The sequence below is a fragment of the Lissotriton vulgaris genome, chromosome 8, assembly GCF_964263255.1.
Source record: "Lissotriton vulgaris chromosome 8, aLisVul1.2, whole genome shotgun sequence".
Classification (NCBI taxonomy): domain Eukaryota; kingdom Metazoa; phylum Chordata; class Amphibia; order Caudata; family Salamandridae; genus Lissotriton; species Lissotriton vulgaris.
The window spans coordinates 1,570,078,178-1,570,102,055 of NC_141696.1; the positions used below are offsets into that span (position 1 = coordinate 1,570,078,178).

At 48.7% G+C, this 23,878-nt stretch overlaps 1 protein-coding gene across 1 annotated transcript in view; it reads left to right on the forward strand.

The window, feature by feature from the left end:
• PLA1A (phospholipase A1 member A) overlaps window positions 1-23,878 on the forward strand; it is a 152,291-nt gene that overhangs the window by 122,718 nt on the left and 5,695 nt on the right. The window contains exon 11 of the mRNA XM_086935846.1: window positions 11,143-11,322. Within this exon, the coding sequence (XP_086791972.1) occupies window positions 11,143-11,322 (180 nt within the window). The remainder of the gene's footprint in view (window positions 1-11,142; window positions 11,323-23,878) is intronic.

Here is a 23,878-nt window from a genome sequence, read left to right on the forward strand (position 1 = left end):
GCACTTCGGTACCTCAGCACTTCCTATACCTCAACACTTCCTATACCTCAACACTTCCTGTACCTCAGCACTTCCTGTACCTCAGCACTTCCTGTACCTCAGCACTTCCTGTACCTCAGCACTTCCTGTATCTCAACACTTCCTGTAACATCATCACTTTTGTGCCTTGTCACTTCCTGTACCGCAGCACTTTCTGTGCCTCAGCACTTCCTGTACCTATTGAGGAGACAAATGAAAGGAAAAGTGATTTTTAATGGCTGACCCGTTGCCGCCCATCTATTCAACCAGCGCGTGGTCCCTGCTCATATGAGGAGAGGGTGGTCGGCTTGGATTGCCATGAAAAACATGGCCTCTCAGTTTGTGATGCAACAAGTGTAATGATTTTAGGTCTCGCGAGGGGTAAGAGAAGTGCTCCATAAATGCCAATACAATTCAATTATTTAATTATCCAAAAGTGATGATGGAGCAGCCAATTTATCGCAAATCCGGATGGTGCTGCGTTGCCTTTTATGCGCTAGGTGGCGCCAGCGTCTAACCTGAGCAATAGTTGAAGAGTGAAAAGAAAAGTTTGTAAACGGCGACCTTGAGCACAAAGGGGCCTCGATACAGCCAGGGTACGGTCAGGAGTGCTGCCGAGGCGAGGAAATAATGCCCTGTCCCTTGCTGGCCTCTCAGCCAGGGTCCACTGCTAAGAGAGTATTTGCAGCACCTTCACGCCTAACCGAGAGTTAAGCATTGTATTTTATTTTTATTTAATGCAGTCTTATATAGCGCGGGCTTTACCCAAAGCTGTCAGAGCGCTTCACAATAGAACCAAGTACGTTATATGAGGAGAATTACACACTAACAGGTAACAAATACCATCAGGCTAATTAAAAAGATAAAATAAGAGGTGCGAGAAATAGGTTAATACAGGCATAGGAGAGCCAAGCAGTGTTGATGGACATGAGAGAGAGTGGAATTAAGCCTGGAAGTGTCCTATGAAGAGAAGGGTATAGCGCATGGTACCCTGAGGCATCCCAGCGCAGAACAAGAGCCGAGCCATCAATATACCTGCTATGCTACACAAACTGTAGAACAATATGTAAACATATGATAAAGTGGGTTTCTGTGACGACGCGTTTCACTTCAGTGGAATGGGGATTCTGTTCGTGAACCCCGTTGTCGTGCCTGGGTATATCAGTCCTGGGTCCCACTCCTTGCTATGGATGGGACACCGCTATAGTCCATTATAACACACACCTCAGAGGGGTTTACACGGCGCGCAGCCGGAGAGCTGATGTTAAAAGAAAAGGAGGCCGAAGAAAATGAAGTCATTGCGCAGGATCACACCGTGTGGACCAGAGTGGAAGCCGGGATTGATCCGTTGTTTCCTTTCACGCTGTGGGATCGGCCTCTAGACGGCACTCTCGTGTTCTCTCGTGTTTCCCTTCGAAGGTGAATGCTTTCTCGGTAGTTCTTTGGGGGTGTACCTTAGTGCTCTGATAAATAAAAGCACAGGCTAAGGAAAGGTGTGCACTATCGTTTGATGTTGGTACCCGCTGCATCCCTACACCTAACAAGGAGGCTGATGTCAGGAGAGGCTCCGCCCCCTTCAGCGAAGGCCACTACATGCACGAACACAGCAGAGCTCTGCGCGGACCCATGGACTTCACATGACACACACATGAAGTGCAGAGCCCGGCTGCCGACAGAGATTCACACCCAGCTCACACAGGGTAGGCCCTTTGCTCTTTTCACGACCCCCTGGGTTGGAAGAAGCATAAGACGAGCTGGACAACAAGACCCCGCGGAGTGCAGTGAAACTGCTCAGACAGAGGCCATTATCTGAACATTCGTCTCAGCACTTTCACTGCACTTTGCAGGGTGTGTACTGATTATGCTAAATTTACTTCCTGCCTTCCCTACTAAATTCAGCACCAATGGACTTTTATTTGCCTACTGAAAGTGGTTGAGGGGAGTAAACGATCCAAGATTATACTTACAAAGTAGTCCTGTTTAAAGGACCACAGTCTCTGAATTCCAGTTTATGGATTTATTAGAAGGCCAAAAATAATTGAATATAAACACACCTGCAAATGCCATGGTTGTTCGGCTCCCTTCCAGTGGCCTTGATTCCCATATCGGCCAGACAGGAGAGACGGTCCTCCCTTTTCGCCTTCTTGTCTTCTTCAAAGACATTCCGGCTATCTCCTTAAATCTAACAATAACGAGGTCGAATTCCTGCACCTGCAGTAGGATGAGAACATACAATCTTCGAATACAAAGAGGATTTATTTAATTATTTCTTGAGCAACCAAGGAGAATTGAAACTAACAAAAACCTGCAGTATCGGGCCTACGGTGCAGGCAATTTAAACAATACACAATTACATGATATGAGTATAATTTCATCCTACACATTATGCATACAGGAATTATACACGGAAGCTGTATCAGCGGATCTTGACTGAGACATGGAGGCTGCCTCGCACGTGTTTCCGCATCCGACAGAGCCTCAGTGGAGGCCGCTCTTTCTCCTACCTCGCCACCAAAACCTGGAACGTCCTCCCCACCCACCTCCGAACCACCCCTCACTCGCCGACTTCAGGAAGGGACGCAAGACGTGGCTCTTCAACGGGAGCTCACGCCCACCCCCCCAGTGCCTGCATACCTCTCGGGGTGACAAGCTGCGCTTTACAAATACTGATTGATTGATTGATTGATTGAGACATCACCCTTTGCTCCTCTAGGCACTGCACCTTGTGCACTTACTACATGTGTTTGTGCTCCGGCAATGGACGCCCCAGTGTGTCTGCTGCTGCACGCCTGTGGGTCCTTCAGTTGTAAGCATCGACGCCTGTGTTTGTGGCTTGGTGTATGATTGCCGGTCTCGATGTGTGGGACTCCATGAACATGTTGCAGTTGTTTTTGTTGGTCTGGGCGCATGCCTAATCCCTGGTGGTCGAGAAGTGCCTGACCCGTGGCAGAGTTTTAGGATAGACGCTATGTTATTTAATTCTTTTCGGAATAATGGCATGTACTTTTTTTTTTCTGTGTCTATCCACACACTCTGGAATGGATGTTGTCACCTGGACAGATGTTGGTCTCCCTGCTGTACGTGTGCATGTGCACCAGCATGTTGTGTGTCCTCTGTGCATGGACTGAGCAGAAGTTATAATATGCAAATAGGTTTGGCAATCCTAGTGCTCTGTGGGCTTGTTGGGAGCTGGACATTTGGACGAGAGAAGCCGAGAGACAGGACGTCATTTCCTAAATATTTTTAAATAATTTTTGCACAATGCCATTCCCCTCCAGATGAAATGGAAAATCCTCTGATTTCGTGAGAAAGTGCTAAACATGGACGATTATCCATGCGTGGAATACACCTTTGGGTGGATGTAATTCCACTGGTGGAACCCGCTCCTGATTAAATATTTCCTCCTGAAGTCATTTTCCAGTGCCAACCATCTCCAGGTGAATCAACCAAACAGTCGAGGTTTGCAGAGTGCTGCTAATCACCCGAGAGGGTATCCAGGCGCTGGGATCCTGCTGCGTTCTGTTGAATCGCTGTGTCTCGAGTCCCTTTCTGAATTCTAAGAGAGGAGACTGTGCCGAGGTGAAGGGGGAAGTCGCTCCAGGAGGTGGCGACGCTGTAGGAGAAGGAGTGTCCTCTGCTGTGGCTTTAGCGGATGCAGGGGTGTGAGCAAGGGCGAGGGAGGAGGAGGACAGGTGCCTGGAAGGTTGGTGGTAGTTCAGGCAGTGGTTGATGTATGCTGGTTCTTGGTTGTGGAGGGCCTTGTAGGCGTGTATCAGCATCTTGAACTGGCGTCTCTTCTGAGTTAGAAGCCAGTGGAGGATCTTGAGGTAGGGTAAGATGTGGGTCCATTTAGGAAGGTCGAGGATGAGTCTGTCAGCTGTGTTCTGTATCATCTCAAGTCTCTTCAGGAGTTGGGTGGGGATTCCTGCATAGAGCGTGTTGACGTAGTCCAGCTGGCTGGTAACTAGGGCTTGGGTGACTGTTTTCCTGGTATCGACAGGGAGACATCAGAATATCTTCCAGAGCATGTGAAGGATGTGAAAGCTGGCGGAAGAGACAGCATTGATCTGGAATTTCATGGTGAGTTTGCCGTCCATGATGATGCTAAGGTTACGGGTGTGGTCTGCCGGAGTGGGTGTGGGTCTGAGTTCAGAGGGTACCAGGTGTCATTCCATGGGGGAGTGTTGTTCCCGAAGGTCAGCCCTTCAGTCTTGTCTGTGTTGAGCTTCAGGCAATGTTGGATGAGCTGCGTGTCATCTGCTTAGGATACGATGTTGAGATTGTGGGTTCGGACGATGTCGTCCAGAAGCATCATGTAGGTGCTGAATAGGGTGGGGCTGAGGGATGAACCTTGAAGGGCTCCCAGATGATGCTCATGTGTTCCGACTTGAATGGTGGGAGGCAGATTGTCTTGGTTCGTCTTGTGAGGTCTGATGCAATCCTGTTGCAGGCTTCTCCCTGGAGCCCAATGTGTCAGTCTGTTGTTAAGGGTGTCGTAGGATACAATGTTGAATGCTGCTGATTGGTCAAGCATGGTCAGGGCCCCTGTGTCTCCCCATCAAAGAGGGTTCTGATGTCATCGGTGGTGGCGATCAGGGTGGTCTCCATGCTGTGGTTGGCACGGAAGCTGGTCTGGGAGGTTTCCAGCAGGTTGTTGTTCTCCAGGTGTTTGGTGAGTTGTCGTTGATGGCCTTCTCCAGGACTTAAGAACCACAGTGTGTGTATAGTGATCAAGGAACACTTTTCTTAAAGAAGTTTTCATATATTTTTAGCATTTTTTAAAAAAAAATCCAATCAGGATTACACTTAACTCCCTCTACATAACTTGTAGATTTTACTTTGTGTCAAAGACAATATTTATAAACATGAAAAAACACAACAAAGTACAATATGCATATACTTGACTTTGAACTTACATAAACATGTACCATCCAAATATTTTGTTTTTACTCCTCTCATTCTTCCTGTTAATTAATCAAAAAGTGGCTGTGTTTTGTAATTTCCACACAGTCCACTGTAGGAGGTAGTCTATACGAGGCACAGCTTTAAGGCAGACAGTTCCTTCTCCCTCATATATCAATTTATGTGCCAAGAATCCTTAATCTATTTATACAGAAGACTCCTCCAAATGTAACTGTCGACATGTTTCGGCTTTGTTATTCTAGCCCCTTCAGGACAAATGAAAGATGAGATGTTGCTACCATATGTTACTATATGCACGATCAGGCATTTAAGTTGTTTCAATTCTTATAAAGTAGTGTATCCCACACATGGTTGCCGATAACCACACATGGGCCTCTTTTAATAGCTCCAAGGACTTCTGAGGGGACCGTGGGCCACTTTTAATAACTCCACATTTTTCTTAAATCACAGCCGTTAAACTTTTACGAAACCGCTGCAAAGACAATACACTGCCACACCTAAATATCGGTCATTTACACGCTGAGCTACGTAGTCGCTCTACATCGGTTGTCCTCTGAGTCAAGCGGAGCAGGGAGATGGGAGGTAGTTCTTTAGTTTGCTGTGGTCGGCGGAGAGTTTTTTGAGGAGGAGTCTGATCTCTGCGTGTTTCCATTGGTTGGAGAACGTAGCCTTGGTGATGGATGCATTGAGGATGGATGTGCATTCGCCACAGATTCCCTTGCTGCCATGGTTGAAGAGGTGGTAGGTGTCTGTGGGTGCTCCAGAGCTGGTCCCATGCAGTGAGCGAAGGACTGTAGTCAGAGTCTGTTGGTGTGATTAGGCTGATGAGGTCGGTGGGTTGGGGTTGAAGTTACTGTAGATGGTGGATATCTTTTTGTTGCAGTAGTCCGCCAGGGTGTTGCAGAGTTCTTGGGATGGGGGATTGTGTTCTATGTTGGTGATGGACAATAGATTTCTCTGACAATGCAGAAGGGTTCCTTGCTGTGGTTGGAGGAGGCTTCAATGCGGTCTGCTAGGGCACATATTTTCCTGTCTTTTAAGGCATTGATGGTATATGTTGAGGGCTGTTTTGAAGGTGGCTCAGTCAGTGGGATCTTTGGTGGTCTGCCATAGGTCAGGTGCTTTTGGTGCAGCCATCGGGTGCGCTATAGGTCAGGTCCTTTTGGTGCAGCCATCGGGTGCGCTGTAGGTCAAGGTCTTTTGGTGCAGCCATCGGGTGCGCTATAGGTCAGGTCCTTTTGGTGCAGCCATCGGGTGCACTGTACGTCAGGTCCTCTTTGGTGCAGCCATCGGGTGCACTGTAGGTCAGGTCATTTTGGTGCAGCCATCAGTTGCGCTGTAGGTCAGGTCCGTTTGGTGCAGCCATCAGGTTGCACTGTAGGTCAGGTCCGTTTGGTGCAGCCATCAGGTGCGCTGTAGGTCAGGTCCTTTCGGTGCAGCCATCGGGAGCGCTGTAGGTCAGCTCCTTTTGGTGCAGCCATCGGGTGCACTTTAGGTCAGGTCCTTTCTGTTCAGCCATCGGGTGTGCTGTAGGTCAGGTCCGTTTGGTGCAGCCTTTGGGTGCGCTGTAGGTCAGGTCTGTTTGGTGCAGCCTTTGGGTGCGCTGAAGGCCAGGTCCTTTTGGTGCAGCCTTTGGGTACGCTGTAGATCAGCTCCTTTTGGTGCAGCCATCGGGTGCACTTTAGGTCAGGTCCTTTTGGTTCGGCCATCGGGTTCGCTGTAGGTCAGGTCCTTTTGGTGCAGCCATCGTGTGCGCTGTATGTCTGGTCCTTTTGGTGCAGCCTTTGGGTGCGCTGTAGGTTAGGTCCTTTTGGTGCAGCCTTTGGGTGCGCTGTAGGTCAGGTCCTTTCGGTTCAGCCATCGGGTGCGCTGTAGGCCAGGTCCTTTTGGTGCAGCCTTTGGGTGCGCTGTAGATCAGGTCCTTTTGGTGCAGCCATCGTGTGCGCTGCAGGTCTGGTGTTTTTGGTGCTGAAATCCACCTGCTTAAGCAGCTGGGCAGCTCCAGTCTTTGGTATATAAGAGCGCCCAAGGTGGTGCACGGGCTTCACAGGGGGGAAACATCAGCCGCCCTGAATCCCCCGACATAGCAGTGACTGACCGTGTAAATACGACAGGGAAGGTGTTCCACCACAGTGATTCTGCTGCACTGCCATCCGCCCTGGAGGACAGAGCAGGTGTAAACAAACCGTGGCATGACATGTGTTGGTGTCAGCCATTAACACAATACCCAGAGCCACAGGGACTGTAAGGTATGTAAGGTATATATACATATTTATAATTATATAAGATGTGACAGCGTACATGAATAACCCCTATGTTACAGTCTAGAGTTTCATGGACGTCTTTTGTACTCTACTTACAGTGAATAGAGGCCCTACTCACATTTCACATCCACCAAACTCTAAGTCAGGTCCAGAGGAGCAGAATTCACCAGCTCAGCCAAGGATGTCCCCCCTGCCTTGGCCTTGGCTAGGGTCCCCTGCCAGGCAAGTAGGGATCGCCAGGTCTCTGCTGAAGACACTGAAGCTTTGCTGAGTGAGTGCCATGTTCAATGTGCATGCTCAGTATAGTTTGTTATTGTAAAATAAAAAAACAAATGCTCTGGGAGTGTTTTTTGCAGCATGTTGAGGTCACCTTGGTGTAACGACCGGATTTTCGGAACAAACAAACAAGCTACCTACCGTAGCTAACCCAATCGTCACACAAACACACTCTTCTCAGGCCACTATTTACAAGATATTTGGAGGACTCACCCGAGAAGGTGAAAAGAAGCTATTTACAAGCCTATACAATTAAGACTACTCTCATATTTTATCCTATACTTACCTCACTTATTTAACGTCTTCCGACTCGCTATTTTAACGTCTTCCGACTCGCTATTTTAACGTCTTCCGACTCGTTATTTTAACGTCTTCCGACTTGCTATTTTAACGTCTTCCGACTCGCTATTTTACCATCTTCCGGCTCGCTATTTTAACATCTTCCGGCTCGCTATTTTAACGTCTTCCGCCTCGCTATTTTAACGTCTTCCGCCTCGCTATTTTAACGTCTTCCGACTCGCTATTTTAACGTCTTCCGCCTCGCTATTATAACGTCTTCCGACTCGCTATTTTAACGTCTTCCGCCTCGCTATTATAACGTCTTCCGACTCTCATATTTTAACGTCTTCCTACTCGGTCCCTAACTCTTAGGATCAATATTACCTACTCTTCCCGCTGGTAAACCTGTTGTCTCCCAGTGGGGTGTTCTATAGGGGTCGGCGGTACACCTAAGGTGCACGGACGATATTTACTAGTCTTAATTTAGAGTTATCTGATTATCTCATTTGAGAGTTCTCTCCTGTCAAAAAACACCCTGTCCTCCATTTCTCAGTTACCTGCTAGAAGGGAATTCCTCATCCTTCTAGACGACAGCACCTGGTTGAAAAGAAAGGTTAATCCTGCTATGGAAACAACACTCAAATGTATGTATTGGACATTATATCTTTATTCTACAATTAAACATAATAGCATTAGTAATCTAGACATGATTGAAATTAGTCTCCATCTGCAACCTAAAAAGGGAGGAAAATGAATGATTATATGTATTCTACACTATCTCAGAACGCCTCACCTTATATGTGTGTCTTTCCATCTCAGCAGCGGAGCTGATCCCTCTTTCTCTCTGTCTTGGGTCTTCACTCGTTCGGGTCTCTGCTCTCCCACTATGGCTCACGAATACACGTCTGCACCGCTACGCCTCGTCTACGCTGCCTTGGTTCCAGAACTCAAACCCTCTTCTGGACTCAGTCTCTGTCTCTACCACTCCTGCATGTTGGCATTACAGGACTCTCGATCTCTTCCTCCTCTTCGCTATAAGCTCTCAATTGGTATCAGTCTCTGCACCAGCTCTTGGACCAACTTCATCTGTCTGCTCCACACGTTGCTCTCCCCCTATCTGCTACCTGCTCTCTGATAATATAGATCTCCCTTTCTCTACGGAAATTTCCAGCACTAGGCCGACTCCCACCGAATTCCTAAACTGGTCTGCGGCTGCTTACGCCTTCCGCAGTGGCCACCTGCATGTTGCGTCTACCGCCGGAGAGCCAAACACATTCCTTCGAAAAGGGCCAGTCTTGACCGGTTCCTCACTAGCGAACAACAAGTTAAACTCTAAATATCACCTTTGCTCTGCAAGCGCCTCAGACAGACGAGGCAACTATCTAAGATGGACGAGGCAGCTTTCCAAGATGGCTGCCCTATGGTTTTCGGGCCTGCAGGCCCGACTAACGGGAAAAGGCACTAAACCCTGTCAAAGCGCATAGTTAAGCCCTAAAAATGAACGAAAATGTTACTAAAACTGAAATGGTAGTAGATTATAGTCACTACTAGTCTAAGAATAGGCTAGAAATTACCCTGGTGTAACACTCCACTCCTGACGAAATATACTAGCATTGAAGGATTAGAATAATCATTAATCTAGGGGGAGGAATCTCACACTGAATGTATGTCATTTGTGGAATAATAGGAAACAAAACTAAATGATCTAGCCATGACTTGTGGACGAAACATATGGAAAAAGGATGGCATACATTGGAAACAACAGCAAATAACAATTAAAATACAAATTACCAAAACAATTCCACCTAAAATTTGGCGTAAGGAATGTAAATCTGGTAGCCAACTGAAGAGCCAGTCAAACCACCCTACATTTAAATGTTCCCTCACTTCTTGGGTCAGCTCATGCAATATATTAAGATGGGATCTAATGGATTGGGAATGGTCTGATAAGTTAAAACAACACAGACCCTCAAAATCTGAGCAGCCATGATCATGTTTCAACAATAAGTAATCAATAGCGGCTCTATTCTGCAAGATGGCACGGCGTTCTCCTTGATTGTCTAATAACAGGTCAGTTAAAATAGTTGAGGTATTATTAAGGGATTTTACCATCCAGCAAGCAAGTTTACCTATAGTTTTGGCATTATAATGCAGGAACACCCACAATGGACACAGCTAAACTAAGGTATTCAGATTTGGAGAAAAGATCAAGTGATGAATCACAGTCACTCTAAAGTGTAGGGGCATCACGCGCAACATGGGATGACGTTGTTCCATCAGGGGAAAACGTTAAAAGACTTAATCGTGTTAAGGTACATGGACCTCCAGAAATATTTGCCGTGATATAGGACCAGGATACATTGCCACAGGAAAAGAGCCATCCGGTTGGTAATGGCACATGATAATAATGACTTGCAGTTATACTATAGTATAACTATATACTATAGTTGACAATAGTATGAGCTGTAAATGTATAAGGTATACAACGTTTAGCACGCATACTATTACCACGCATACCTTTACAACGCGGTATTTACAACGAATACCGTTACAACGCATAGCGCTTTGAGGTGCTGGATAGTGGTAAGTCTAATTTTATATTCCAACTCCAGTCTCCGTGGACACTAGGGAAGGTGTTGGATATAAAATTAAACTTATTCCCTATCCTAGAGCGCCCCCCAGCGCAATGCGCTGTAATGGTATGCGTGGTAATGCCTGCGTTGTAATGGTAGTGCGTGGTAAAAAATGCGTGCTAAACGTTGTATACCTTATACATTTACAGCTCATACTATTGTCAAAAGAAGTACATAAATTAGCAGTTCTGGTGAAACATAAAATCCGGCCTGTTTAAAGCGTAATGTGTTACCAACTGCCCTATGCTACAGCCCTGTATCGCCGGCTACTGTGTTATTGCTGTTCCCAATGTAACTTGTCGTAACTACTACCTGACCTCTGTCACGGCTCACTTTCACCCGTATTCATGTCAATTCAATGTTGCTCCTGAAGTATATTGACTAAGTGCCTTATCGACCTGTATCCGCCTCAACCCCCATGTGAAGCGCTCTGATACCCACTTGGGTCATGTTCCCGCTATACAAAACTTTATAATAAATACATTTTAAAAAAAATTCTCCTTAAAGATTGGCTAGTTTGAAGATGCAAGAGGTGGAACTACAGGCGGGACTAAAAGGTCATATGGGCAGGCGGCTAAGAGGCTGATAGGCCACTTGCACTGGTACCCGTCTTACATGGCCATGACCTTAGCCCATGACCCCCCCTCCTGTATGCAGGGTGTCTCTTTGTAATGTTAGGGGGTCACAGCCAGGGGGTCCTGTGTAGGCCTTCCATCATCATCACCTCTTTGTCTTCTTTGCCTTTCCAGCCCTAAAAACAGCCCCCGCGGCCGAGGCGTGATCCCCCATGAAGAGCCGCTGTGCCAGATCCGCACTGTGTTCCTGACCTTGGTGGTGAGGAGTCGGCTCCTCGGCCTCTGGAGCAACAAGAGCAGCAAAGAAGTCATCGAGGCCTCGTTCTGCACCGAGCAGCTGCCTGCCAAGCCCAGGTGAGTGGAGGCCCACGGTCCAATGAGAGCAGGGTCTGCACCCACCACTGCCCACCAAGGGCAGGTGAGTGGAGGCCTCTGTCCAATGAGAGCAGAGTCTGCATCCATCATTGCTACCAAGCCCAGGTGAGTGGAGGCCCTCAGTCCAATGACAGGAGCAGGGTCTGCACCCATCACTGCCCACCAAGGGCAGGTGAGTGGAGGCCTTGAGTCCAATGACAGCAGGGCCTGCACCCATCACTGCCCACCAAGGGCAGGTGAGTGGAGGCCCTCAATCCAATGAGAGCAGAGTCTGCATCCATCATTGCTACCAAGGGCAGGTGAGTGGAGGCCCTCAGTCCAATGACAGGAGCAGGGTCTGCACCCATCACTGCCCACCAAGGGCAGGTGAGTGGAGGCCTTGAGTCCAATGACAGCAGGGCCTGCACCCATCACTGCCCACCAAGGGCAGGTGAGTGGAGACCCTCAGTCCAATAACAGCAGGGTCTGCACCCATCACTGCCCACCAAGGGCAGGTGAGTGGAGGCCCTCAGTCCAATGAGAGCAGAGTCTGCATCCATCATTGCTACCAAGGGCAGGTGAGTGGAGGCCCTCAGTCCAATGACAGGAGCAGGGTCTGCACCCATCACTGCCCACCAAGGGCAGGTGAGTGGAGGCCTTGAGTCCAATGACAGCAGGGCCTGCACCCATCACTGCCCACCAAGGGCAGGTGAGTGGAGGCCCTCAGTCCAATAACAGCAGGGTCTGCACCCATCACTGCCCACCAAGGGCAGGTGAGTGGAGGCCCTCAGTCCAATGAGAGCAGAGTCTGCATCCATCATTGCTACCAAGGGCAGGTGAGTGGAGGCCCTCAGTCCAATGACAGGAGCAAGGTCTGCACCCATCACTGCCCACCAAGGGCAGGTGAGTGGAGGCCTTGAGTCCAATGACAGCAGGGCCTGCACCCATCACTGCCCACCAAGGGCAGGTGAGTGGAGACCCTCAGTCCAATAACAGCAGGGTCTGCACCCATCACTGCCCACCAAGGGCAGGTGAGTGGAGGCCCTCAGTCCAATGAGAGCAGAGTCTGCATCCATCATTGCTACCAAGGGCAGGTGAGTGGAGGCCCTCAGTCCAATGACAGGAGCAGGGTCTGCACCCATCACTGCCCACCAAGGGCAGGTGAGTGGAGGCCTTGAGTCCAATGACAGCAGGGCCTGCACCCATCACTGCCCACCAAGGGCAGGTGAGTGGAGACCCTCAGTCCAATGAGAGCAGAGTCTGCATCCATCATTGCTACCAAGGGCAGGTGAGTGGAGGCCCTCAGTCCAATGACAGGAGCAGGGTCTGCACCCATCACTGCCCACCAAGGGCAGGTGAGTGGAGGCCTTGAGTCCAATGACAGCAGGGCCTGCACCCATCACTGCCCACCAAGGGCAGGTGAGTGGAGACCCTCAGTCCAATAACAGCAGGGTCTGCACCCATCACTGCCCACCAAGGGCAGGTGAGTGGAGGCCCTCAGTCCAATGAGAGCAGAGTCTGCATCCATCATTGCTACCAAGGGCAGGTGAGTGGAGGCCCTCAGTCCAATGACAGGAGCAGGGTCTGCACCCATCACTGCCCACCAAGGGCAGGTGAGTGGAGGCCTTGAGTCCAATGACAGCAGGGCCTGCACCCATCACTGCCCACCAAGGGCAGGTGAGTGGAAACCCTCAGTCCAATAACAGCAGGGTCTGCACCCATCACTGCCCACCAAGGGCAGGTGAGTGGAGGCCCTCAGTCCAATGAGAGCTGCATCCATCATTGCTACCAAGGGCAGGTGAGTGGAGGCCCTCAGTCCAATGACAGGAGCAGGGTCTGCACCCATCACTGCCCACCAAGGGCAGGTGAGTGGAGGCCTTGAGTCCAATGACAGCAGGGCCTGCACCCATCACTGCCCACCAAGGGCAGGTGAGTGGAGACCCTCAGTCCAATAACAGCAGGGTCTGCACCCATCACTGCCCACCAAGGGCAGGTGAGTGGAGGCCCTCAGTCCAATGAGAGCAGAGTCTGCATCCATCATTGCTACCAAGGGCAGGTGAGTGGAGGCCCTCAGTCCAATGACAGGAGCAGGGTCTGCACCCATCACTGCCCACCAAGGGCAGGTGAGTGGAGGCCTTGAGTCCAATGACAGCAGGGCCTGCACCCATCACTGCCCACCAAGGGCAGGTGAGTGGAGACCCTCAGTCCAATAACAGCAGGGTCTGCACCCATCACTGCCCACCAAGGGCAGGTGAGTGGAGGCCCTCAGTCCAATGAGAGCAGAGTCTGCATCCATCATTGCTACCAAGGGCAGGTGAGTGGAGGCCCTCAGTCCAATGACAGGAGCAGGGTCTGCACCCATCACTGCCCACCAAGGGCAGGTGAGTGGAGGCCTTGAGTCCAATGACAGCAGGGCCTGCACCCATCACTGCCCACCAAGGGCAGGTGAGTGGAGACCCTCAGTCCAATGAGAGCAGAGTCTGCATCCATCATTGCTACCAAGGGCAGGTGAGTGGAGGCCCTCAGTCCAATGACAGGAGCAGGGTCTGCACCCATCACTGCCCACCAAGGGCAGGTGAGTGGAGGCCTTGAGTCCAATGACAGCAGGGCCTGCACCCATCACTGCCCACCAAGGGCAGGTGAGTGGAGACCCTCAGTCCAATAACAGCAGGGTCTGCACCCATCACTGCCCACCAAGGGCAGGTGAGTGGAGGCCCTCAGTCCAATGAGAGCAGAGTCTGCATCCATCATTGCTACCAAGGGCAGGTGAGTGGAGGCCCTCAGTCCAATGACAGGAGCAGGGTCTGCACCCATCACTGCCCACCAAGGGCAGGTGAGTGGAGGCCTTGAGTCCAATGACAGCAGGGCCTGCACCCATCACTGCCCACCAAGGGCAGGTGAGTGGAGACCCTCAGTCCAATAACAGCAGGGTCTGCATCCATCACTGCCTACCAAGGGCAGGTGAGTGGAGGCCCTCAGTCCAATGAGAGCAGAGTCTGCATCCATCATTGCTACCAAGGGCAGGTGAGTGGAGGCCCTCAGTCCAATGACAGGAGCAGGGTCTGCACCCATCACTGCCCACCAAGGGCAGGTGAGTGGAGGCCTTGAGTCCAATGACAGCAGGGCCTGCACCCATCACTGCCCACCAAGGGCAGGTGAGTGGAGACCCTCAGTCCAATAACAGCAGGGTCTGCACCCATCACTGCCCACCAAGGGCAGGTGAGTGGAGGCCCTCAGTCCAATGAGAGCAGAGTCTGCATCCATCATTGCTACCAAGGGCAGGTGAGTGGAGGCCCTCAGTCCAATGACAGGAGCAGGGTCTGCACCCATCACTGCCCACCAAGGGCAGGTGAGTGGAGGCCTTGAGTCCAATGACAGCAGGGCCTGCACCCATCACTGCCCACCAAGGGCAGGTGAGTGGAGACCCTCAGTCCAATAACAGCAGGGTCTGCATCCATCACTGCCTACCAAGGGCAGGTGAGTGGAGGCCCTCAGTCCAATGAGAGCAGAGTCTGCATCCATCATTGCTACCAAGGGCAGGTGAGTGGAGGCCCTCAGTCCAATGACAGGAGCAGGGTCTGCACCCATCACTGCCCACCAAGGGCAGGTGAGTGGAGGCCTTGAGTCCAATGACAGCAGGGCCTGCACCCATCACTGCCCACCAAGGGCAGGTGAGTGGAGACCCTCAGTCCAATAACAGCAGGGTCTGCACCCATCACTGCCCACCAAGGGCAGGTGAGTGGAGGCCCTCAGTCCAATGAGAGCAGAGTCTGCATCCATCATTGCTACCAAGGGCAGGTGAGTGGAGGCCCTCAGTCCAATGACAGGAGCAGGGTCTGCACCCATCACTGCCCACCAAGGGCAGGTGAGTGGAGGCCTTGAGTCCAATGACAGCAGGGCCTGCACCCATCACTGCCCACCAAGGGCAGGTGAGTGGAGACCCTCAGTCCAATAACAGCAGGGTCTGCACCCATCACTGCCCACCAAGGGCAGGTGAGTGGAGGCCCTCAGTCCAATGAGAGCAGAGTCTGCATCCATCATTGCTACCAAGGGCAGGTGAGTGGAGGCCCTCAGTCCAATGACAGGAGCAGGGTCTGCACCCATCACTGCCCACCAAGGGCAGGTGAGTGGAGGCCTTGAGTCCAATGACAGCAGGGCCTGCACCCATCACTGCCCACCAAGGGCAGGTGAGTGGAAACCCTCAGTCCAATAACAGCAGGGTCTGCACCCATCACTGCCCACCAAGGGCAGGTGAGTGGAGGCCCTCAGTCCAATGAGAGCAGAGTCTGCATCCATCATTGCTACCAAGGGCAGGTGAGTGGAGGCCCTCAGTCCAATGACAGGAGCAGGGTCTGCACCCATCACTGCCCACCAAGGGCAGGTGAGTGGAGGCCTTGAGTCCAATGACAGCAGGGCCTGCACCCATCACTGCCCACCAAGGGCAGGTGAGTGGAGACCCTCAGTCCAATAACAGCAGGGTCTGCACCCATCACTGCCCACCAAGGGCAGGTGAGTGGAGGCCCTCAGTCCAATGAGAGCAGAGTCTGCATCCATCATTGCTACCAAGGGCAGGTGAGTGGAGGCCCTCAGTCCAATGACAGGAGCAGGGTCTGCACCCATCACTGCCCACCAAGGGCAGGTGAGTGGAGGCCTTGAGTCCAATGACAGGAGCAGGGTCTGCACCCATCACTGCCCACCAAGGGCAGGTGAGTGGAGGCCTTGAGTCCAATGACAGCAGGGGCTGCACCCATCACTGCCCACCAAGGGCAGGTGAGTGGAGGCCCTCAGTCCAATAACAGCAGGGTCTGCACCCATCACTGCCCACCAAGGGCAGGTGAGTGGAGGCCCTCAGTCCAATGAGAGCAGAGTCTGCATCCATCATTGCTACCAAGGGCAGGTGAGTGGAGGCCCTCAGTCCAATGACAGGAGCAGGGTCTGCACCCATCACTGCCCACCAAGGGCAGGTGAGTGGAGGCCTTGAGTCCAATGACAGCAGGGCCTGCACCCATCACTGCCCACCAAGGGCAGGTGAGTGGAGGCCCTCAGTCCAATAACAGCAGGGTCTGCACCCATCACTGCCGACCAAGGGCAGGTGAGTGGAGGCCATCAGTCCAATAACAGCAGGGTCTGCACCCATCACTGCCCACCAAGGGCAGGTGAGTGGAGGCCCTCAGTCCAATGACAGCAGGGTTTGCACCGTGTCACTGCCACCAAACCCAGGTGAGTGGAGACCCTCTGACCAACATCAAGATCAGGTTCTGCTCCAAGCAGAAGCCCTCCCAGACCAGGTGATTGAACAATTTCAAACCAATAATGACTGGGGAGGGGGCGTTTACTCTGAGCAGCCGAGCCCCAACACCAGGTGAGTGACAATCCTCAGTTGACCATTAACACTGAGAAAAGCAGGATCTGACCAGCAGTCTGCCTAGGCTGCATGAGTGAACACCTTCAGTCCAGCAGTGATTTAGGGGAAGGGACAGGGTCGTCACGGAGCTGATGTCCACCAAGGACCCGTGAGTAAACGGCTTCAATCCACAGTGACTTGAGAGGTGAGGCAGGGTTTCGACTGGGCAGCTACCCACCAAGGCCCCAGAGTGAGGAATGTCTGAGCGTGCTCCACAGGGGATGCGGGACAATTACTTTATCGTGTAGGGCGGCAAACCGAACACTGCAATCCCTACTCTATGGTCCATGTAGGTCTAAGATCCATCTGGCAGTGACAGTAACTCTCTGTGTGGCTGACATAAGAACTAAGTTCCAGTTGATGAAGATCCTCAGCATGAAACCTCACCCACTGCCTGGCTGTGGGATGCCGCTAGCATCATAAGCGGAGGTTTGAGAAGCTGAAAAGACACTACCGGGTTACTGAGGACTTTGAGTGTGATCATTATGAGCACTAGGTTGGGTACCAGAGGGTCAATATTTTATAATATATACTTGCATCTGTATAATCCACACGCGTATGAGTTTGTGAGATTAGAGGTGAAACCATAATGTTTAGCCTATCACCCCTTAAGCTAAAGAAAATCCGTAATATACTATCCAATGGCATTTTGCTTTGACAGTGATGCACACTTGTAGGATAAGGGGGAAAATTCAGTTTCACTTCTGGGTGTTCTTCGTAAACACACCATCTTGAATCAATAACATTTTCTTTTTCATGTGTTTTTTGCGTATTATCCTGTCTAATCATTTTGTGCAGAAAACAATCTGCAGAAACATACTCAATAAAAAGGATAACAAAACAAACCAAAAAGCTAGGACTCAAGTTAACACCATTGCTATAAATAAGGCTGATAAAGGTGGAAAAATAAGAATGAATAGATCATGTTATTTCAGAAAGCCTAACGAATACCTCCAGGAAAATAGGCAAACTCCTTAAAATCATGTGAGATATTCTAGTCCAAACATTGTAAAAATGAAGAAACGGATGAAACAATTACATCTTTTATGATTAATGAAATCCTTTTAATTCCAGTTTTTTATGGTTTCCAATAATCCCACAGGATAGTAATACCTTGCATAACAAGCAGTAGTTTTGAGGAATCAGACTATACTAGAAAATCATTCCAAATTTCTTGGCTTCTAGTAGAAAAACATATCTTGGCTTATATACAATCTTTAATCAAAAATACCACAGAATTGATCCTCAAACTATCAGACAAAATGAACCTGAAAACATTTTGATCTCCTGATGACACAAATCTATATGGTTCAATTCCTCACAGTAAAAGTCTTTAACCCGCTGAGCACGAGCTCCTAGAACAAACAGACATCACAATCCAACTCAGTTTGATATTATTGCTAAAAAGTGCTTGTTCAATAATCATTTAAATATCAATGGAAAAACATACTTATTGTAAAAGAAAACACAACTTCTCACAGAAGTAGAACATGCGTTTAATGTAAAATTGCCAACAAGCATTAAAAAAATGAGCAAGGAAATTGCTCTTTCAATGGACCAGGGCTTCGCTCTGTTGGAGCGTGTGATGCTAAACTCCAGACTTTTCTCAGTTACATGTATTTAATTTTATCAAAGCAAGTGATTAAAAATAAAAACACGTAGCATAAACGGACAGCTACTAATGAGCAGGTGCCATACTATTCTCATGGCTGTGATTGTGACAGTCCTTGACAGAGAGATACAGATAGAACTAACAAGAGCTGACTCCATTACTGTTTTCCCTTCGCTGTGCCAGCATTGGAGAGCTACAGATAGCACTAACAAGAGCTGACTCTATTACTGTCTGTATTCATCGCTTCACTGTGCCAGCTTCAGAAATGTACAGATAGCCCTAGCAAATGCTGACTCTATTACTGTTTGTAATCTTCGTTTCGATGTGCCAGCTTCAGAGATATACAGATAGCACTAACAAGAGCTGACTCTATTACTTTTTGTAATCTTCCCTTCGCTGTGCCAGGTTTGGAGGGCTACAGATAGCACTAACAAGAGCAGACTCTATTACTGTTTGCAATTCTCGCTTTGCTTGTCCAGCTTCGGTGAGGTACAGCTAGCACTAATAAGGGCTGACTCTATTACGGTCTGTTATCCTTGTTTTCACTGTGCCATCTTCAGAGATATACCGATAGCACTTACAAGAGCTGACTCAATTACTGTCTGTAATTCTCCCTTCGCTATGCCAGCTTTGGAGAGCTACAGATAGAACTAACAAGAGCTGACTCTATTACTTTTTGTAATCTTCCCTTCGCTGTGCCAGCTTCGGAGGGATACAGATAGCATAAACAAGAGCTTACTCTATTACTGTCTGTAATCCTCGATTCGCTGTGCCAGCTTCAGCGATATACAGATAGCACTTACAAGACTGACTCTATTACTGTTTGTAATCTTTGCTTCGATGTGCCAGCGTCAGAGATATACAGATAGTACTAACAACAGCTGACTCTATCACTGTTTTTAATCCTCGCATACATGTGCCATTCAGAGATATATAGATAGCACTAACAAGAGCTGACTCTATTACTGTCTGTAATCCTCGCATCGCAGTGCCAGCTTCAGAGAAATACAGCTAGCACAAACAAGAGCTTACTCTATTACTGTCTGTAATCCTCGATTCGCTGTGCCAGCTTCAGAGATATACAGATAGCACTAACAAGACTGATTCTATTACTGTTTGTAATCCTCGCATCGCAGTGCCAGCTTCAGAGAAATACAGCTAGCACAAACAAGAGCTTACTCTATTACTGTCTGTAATCCTCGATTCGCTGTGCCAGCTTCAGAGATATACAGATAGCACTAACAAGACTGACTCTATTACTGTTTGTAATCTTCGCTTCGATGTGCCAGCGTCAGAGATATACAGATATTACTAACAACAGCTGACTCTATTACTGTCTGTAATTCTCGATTCGCTGTGCCAGCTCCGGAGATATACAGATAGTATGAACAACAGCTGACTCTATCACTGTTTGTAATCCTCGCTTCCATGTGCCAGCTTCAGAAATATACAGATAGCACTAACAAGACCTGACTCTATTACTGTCCGTAATCCTTGATTGGCTGTCCCAGCTTCAGAGATATACAGATAGCACTAACAAGAGCTGACTCCATTACTGTCTGTAATCTTCGCATCGCTGTGCCAGCTTCAGAGAGATACAGCTAGCACAAACAAGAGCTTACTCTATTACTGTCTGTAATCCTCGATTCGCTGTGCCAGCTTCAAAGGGATACAGATAGCATAAACAAGAGCTTACTCTATTACTGTCTGTAATCCTCGATTCGCTGTGCCAGCTTCAAAGGGATACAGATAGCACTTACAAGACTGACTCTATTACTGTTTGTAATCTTTGCTTCGATGTGCCAGCGTCAGAGATATACAGATAGTACTAGCAAGAGCTGACTCTATTACTGTCTGTAATCCTCGATTCGCTCTGCCAGCTTCGGAGATATACAGATATTACTAACAACAGCTGACTCTATTACTGTCTGTAATCCTCGATTCGCTGTGCCAGCTTCAGAGATATACAGATAGCACTAACAAAAGCTGACTCGATTACTGTTTGTAATCCTCGATTCGCTCTGCCAGCTTCAGAGATATACAGATATTACTAACAACAGCTGACTCTATCACTGTTTGTAATCCTCGATTCGCTGTGCCAGCTTCGGAGATATACAGATAGTACAAACAACAGCTGACTCGATTACTGTTTGTAATCCTCGCTTTGCTGAGCCAGTTTCGGAGGGATACAGATAGCACTAACAAGAATTGACTCTTAGTGTTTGGAATTCTCCCTTCGCTGTGCCAGCTTTGGAGAGCTACAGATAACACTAACAAGAGCTGACTCTATTACTGTTTGCAATCTTCACTACGCTGTGCCAGCTTCGGTGAGGTACAGCTAGCACTAATAAGAGCTGACTCTATTACTGTCTGTTATCCTCGATTCACTGGGCCAGCTTCAGAGATATACGGATAGCACTTACAAGACCTGACTCAATTACTGTCTGTAATTCTCGCTTCGCTATGCCAGCTTTGGAGAGCTACAGAGAGCACAAACAAGAGCTTACTCTATTACTGTCTGTAATCCTCACTTCGCTGTGCCTGCTTCAGAAATATACAGCTAGCACTAACAAGAGCTGACTCTGGAAGTGGGTGCCTAGGAGGAAGAGATGCAGGCATTCTGGACAGGACAGTGTCCAGGGCAATGAGAATAATATGTCATCTCTTGCAGTAAACATCGCTAGCACAAATAAGATTAGAGTTTGGTCTGCAAAAACAACAAATAGCATTCAAGGGCGCCTATGTTAAATGCTGGCATAACCTAAAGGGAGCGGACTCAGGGTCACTGAAAGCGTACTCTTGGAATGAGCTAAATCAGAAAAAAGACAGCGCAGCCATGCCCTATTTACAAGCTTCAATAGACTGCTTGGTCTTACGGGACCCTTGTGGTGCTGTTGGGTCACACAAAAGCTTCACAGAGCTGGTAAATAAAACTGTAAAAATAATGTCCCTTATGGAGGACAAAGCCGCATTAATGGAGAGGTCTCACGGCTAGTTTGGTATACAGAGCTATTCCAGATGCTTCCCCCAACCTTATTTAGGTGCAGGGTTTTATAGAGCAAAAAAGGAAAAATACCTGAAGCGGAGTATGGGCATTTTGCCATCAGTGCTGCATCTGCCCCCATGGAAACGAACACAGTCAACAACATCGTGCAGTTTATGCGGGGAGGCAAAAGAAGATGTGCTACACTTACTATGCATATGTAAGAGATGAACGGACCCTGTGGGGGATTCAAATGTAAGGACGGCTCACTGTCCTTCACAAGAATGCACTCGGCAGCCCAGCTGGGAACCGATGATGACGCATGCCACCAACTAGGTCGGTGTGTGAGGGCTCTTCTAAAAGACCAACTGGTATGTTTGCATTCTTGGGAAGGTCAGTATCCCCTCCTTTCATTTGGATCCCCCACAGGGTCCGTCATGTTGTTGTTTATAGATTATCCAGGGAGAAGGATGTTTCCCATACTTTTCCTCGCTCTCTCTTTGTTGTTATTTATATAAGAGATTAGACAAAGAACAAAGAATGATATTAAAACCTGCCATGAACAGAAAAAAGAGAAGAACATGCAGACAGGCAGAGAAAGCACACTTCGAAGGAGGGGACATCCAGCTGAACTGTCGTCTGGTTCAATTCATGGGCGCAGTTGGAATAAAACTAAACCCCATCCCTTCGCTGACTTATTAGACACAAACCTTGGTCTCTGTTCCCAATAAAATGAACTACAAGTGCTGCTTAAGACTAAAGGGTCGTATACAGTGAACCGGTACTTTTGGTACATGACAAAAGGTTTTACTATGAACACTTTGCACAAGCTATCTTTGCACATAATGGCTTCATTTAGAGTTAATTTATGGTTTTATGCATTCAGTGAAAATAAAAAATGTCTGCTTCACTGTTTAGTCTCATGGACACTGTAGGTAAAAAGCTAAACTTCGCTTACTGGAGACAAACATGCAGCCGCAACTCCCGTCAAAATGAACCACACCTGCGGATTTATAACGAAAGGCTTTTTCACAGACAATAGAGATATAGCTGATTCACACATCCAAAGCTTACAGCAAACTGCAATCACTGGCATATTACAAAATATTTTACTATGGATAACTTATATATTTCAGTTTTTTTCTTATATATAATGCGGCTTCATTCAGGGTTAAATTATGGTTCTATGAATTGGAATAGTTTTTAACATTACTATTTTCTTATGGTGCAATGGTTTTAAGTAATCATGCAAATAAAGATTAACCAACTAACTAAACCATCAGCCTCAAGCGTATTGAGCAGAGGTAATGCCTTGATTGACGCCAGCTCATTGGATGATGCCCATAATCAGAATAATCAACACATAGAAAGTTACTATGATCTGAATTATCCCAATCACAATTTCAAGATCTTCTTTCCCAAATAACCCGGACCAGAAATCACTCAAGTTGAAGTCAGACGGTCTGAATTTTTTGTAGTCGTCACACGGTCCTTAATATGTAATGTAAAAGTCACTTCTAAAGCGTAACTGTTACCCCGTAGAGTGTCCCGGCGCTCCATTCCTTTGTGTATAGTAAGGGTCTTGTTTATCACAGCCTTGAGTCACTTTTGCACCACGTAAAGGGGTACCTGCGTGATGCAGGGCTCTCAAAAGATTTATGAAGCCACACAAAGCCACCCTGTGTGGCTTGGAGTCTCCTCAGGTGACGAAACACAAATCGCTGTCTCTCTTTACTCAGTGCCCAGGAGGTGTTCCTTGCGCGTTGCTGTGGATTTTCCCGCACAGAACCCATGGATTTTGACGCTGCCCCAGATTTACAAAGTGATGGACACCTGGGAAGCGCCAAACCAGCACGCCTCACGAGGTGAAGCGCAATGAGGAGAAATATGTCAAGTCCTCCTCATTTTTTCTTCTTTCAATGTGTGCTGCACTCTGCATTCTGCAGCACAAGTAGAGGAAAGCGCCTCGTCGGATGGTTTATGCGCAGGAAGGTGCCTATTCATACACAAAAACAATCCTCCCTGTGACGGAGGCACGTGTTGCACCACGTGGCAAGGCAGCCTACGGCACCAACGCAGGCAGAAAGGACAGCAATGCACCGTATTACTTAAACACAGTGCACTCCTGCCCTTTGACTTTGGCGTAGGGCAGCGTAGTAAAGTGCCATGCTGCGAAGCCCTACGCCAAAATGACATAAATGAGGCCCAAAGTGAGGTGATGGGGAGGTGTGTGCAACACTCAGATTCAACTGTTGCACAGACCCCTGCCCCTCCCTCTTGGCTGTCAGGGGATTATCTAAAGCCATTCTAGTCCGCAACCACATTGCATTCTGGAATTTCTCTCTGATCAAACTTTGCACTGGTTATTTCTTCCTGTATTTTAGCATTGGGTCTAGTCTGTCCGATGGCCTTGTCCTACCAGTTGTTCATTTCAGAGCTCTTGTAGCAGCCCCGCCGTCTTTGCAGAGGGCGAACAGCAGAATGTCTGGTGGTGTGGAGAGCAGACCCAGAGTGAAACCTCAGCCCCCTCCTGAGACACGGTACAAAAGGGGTGGTG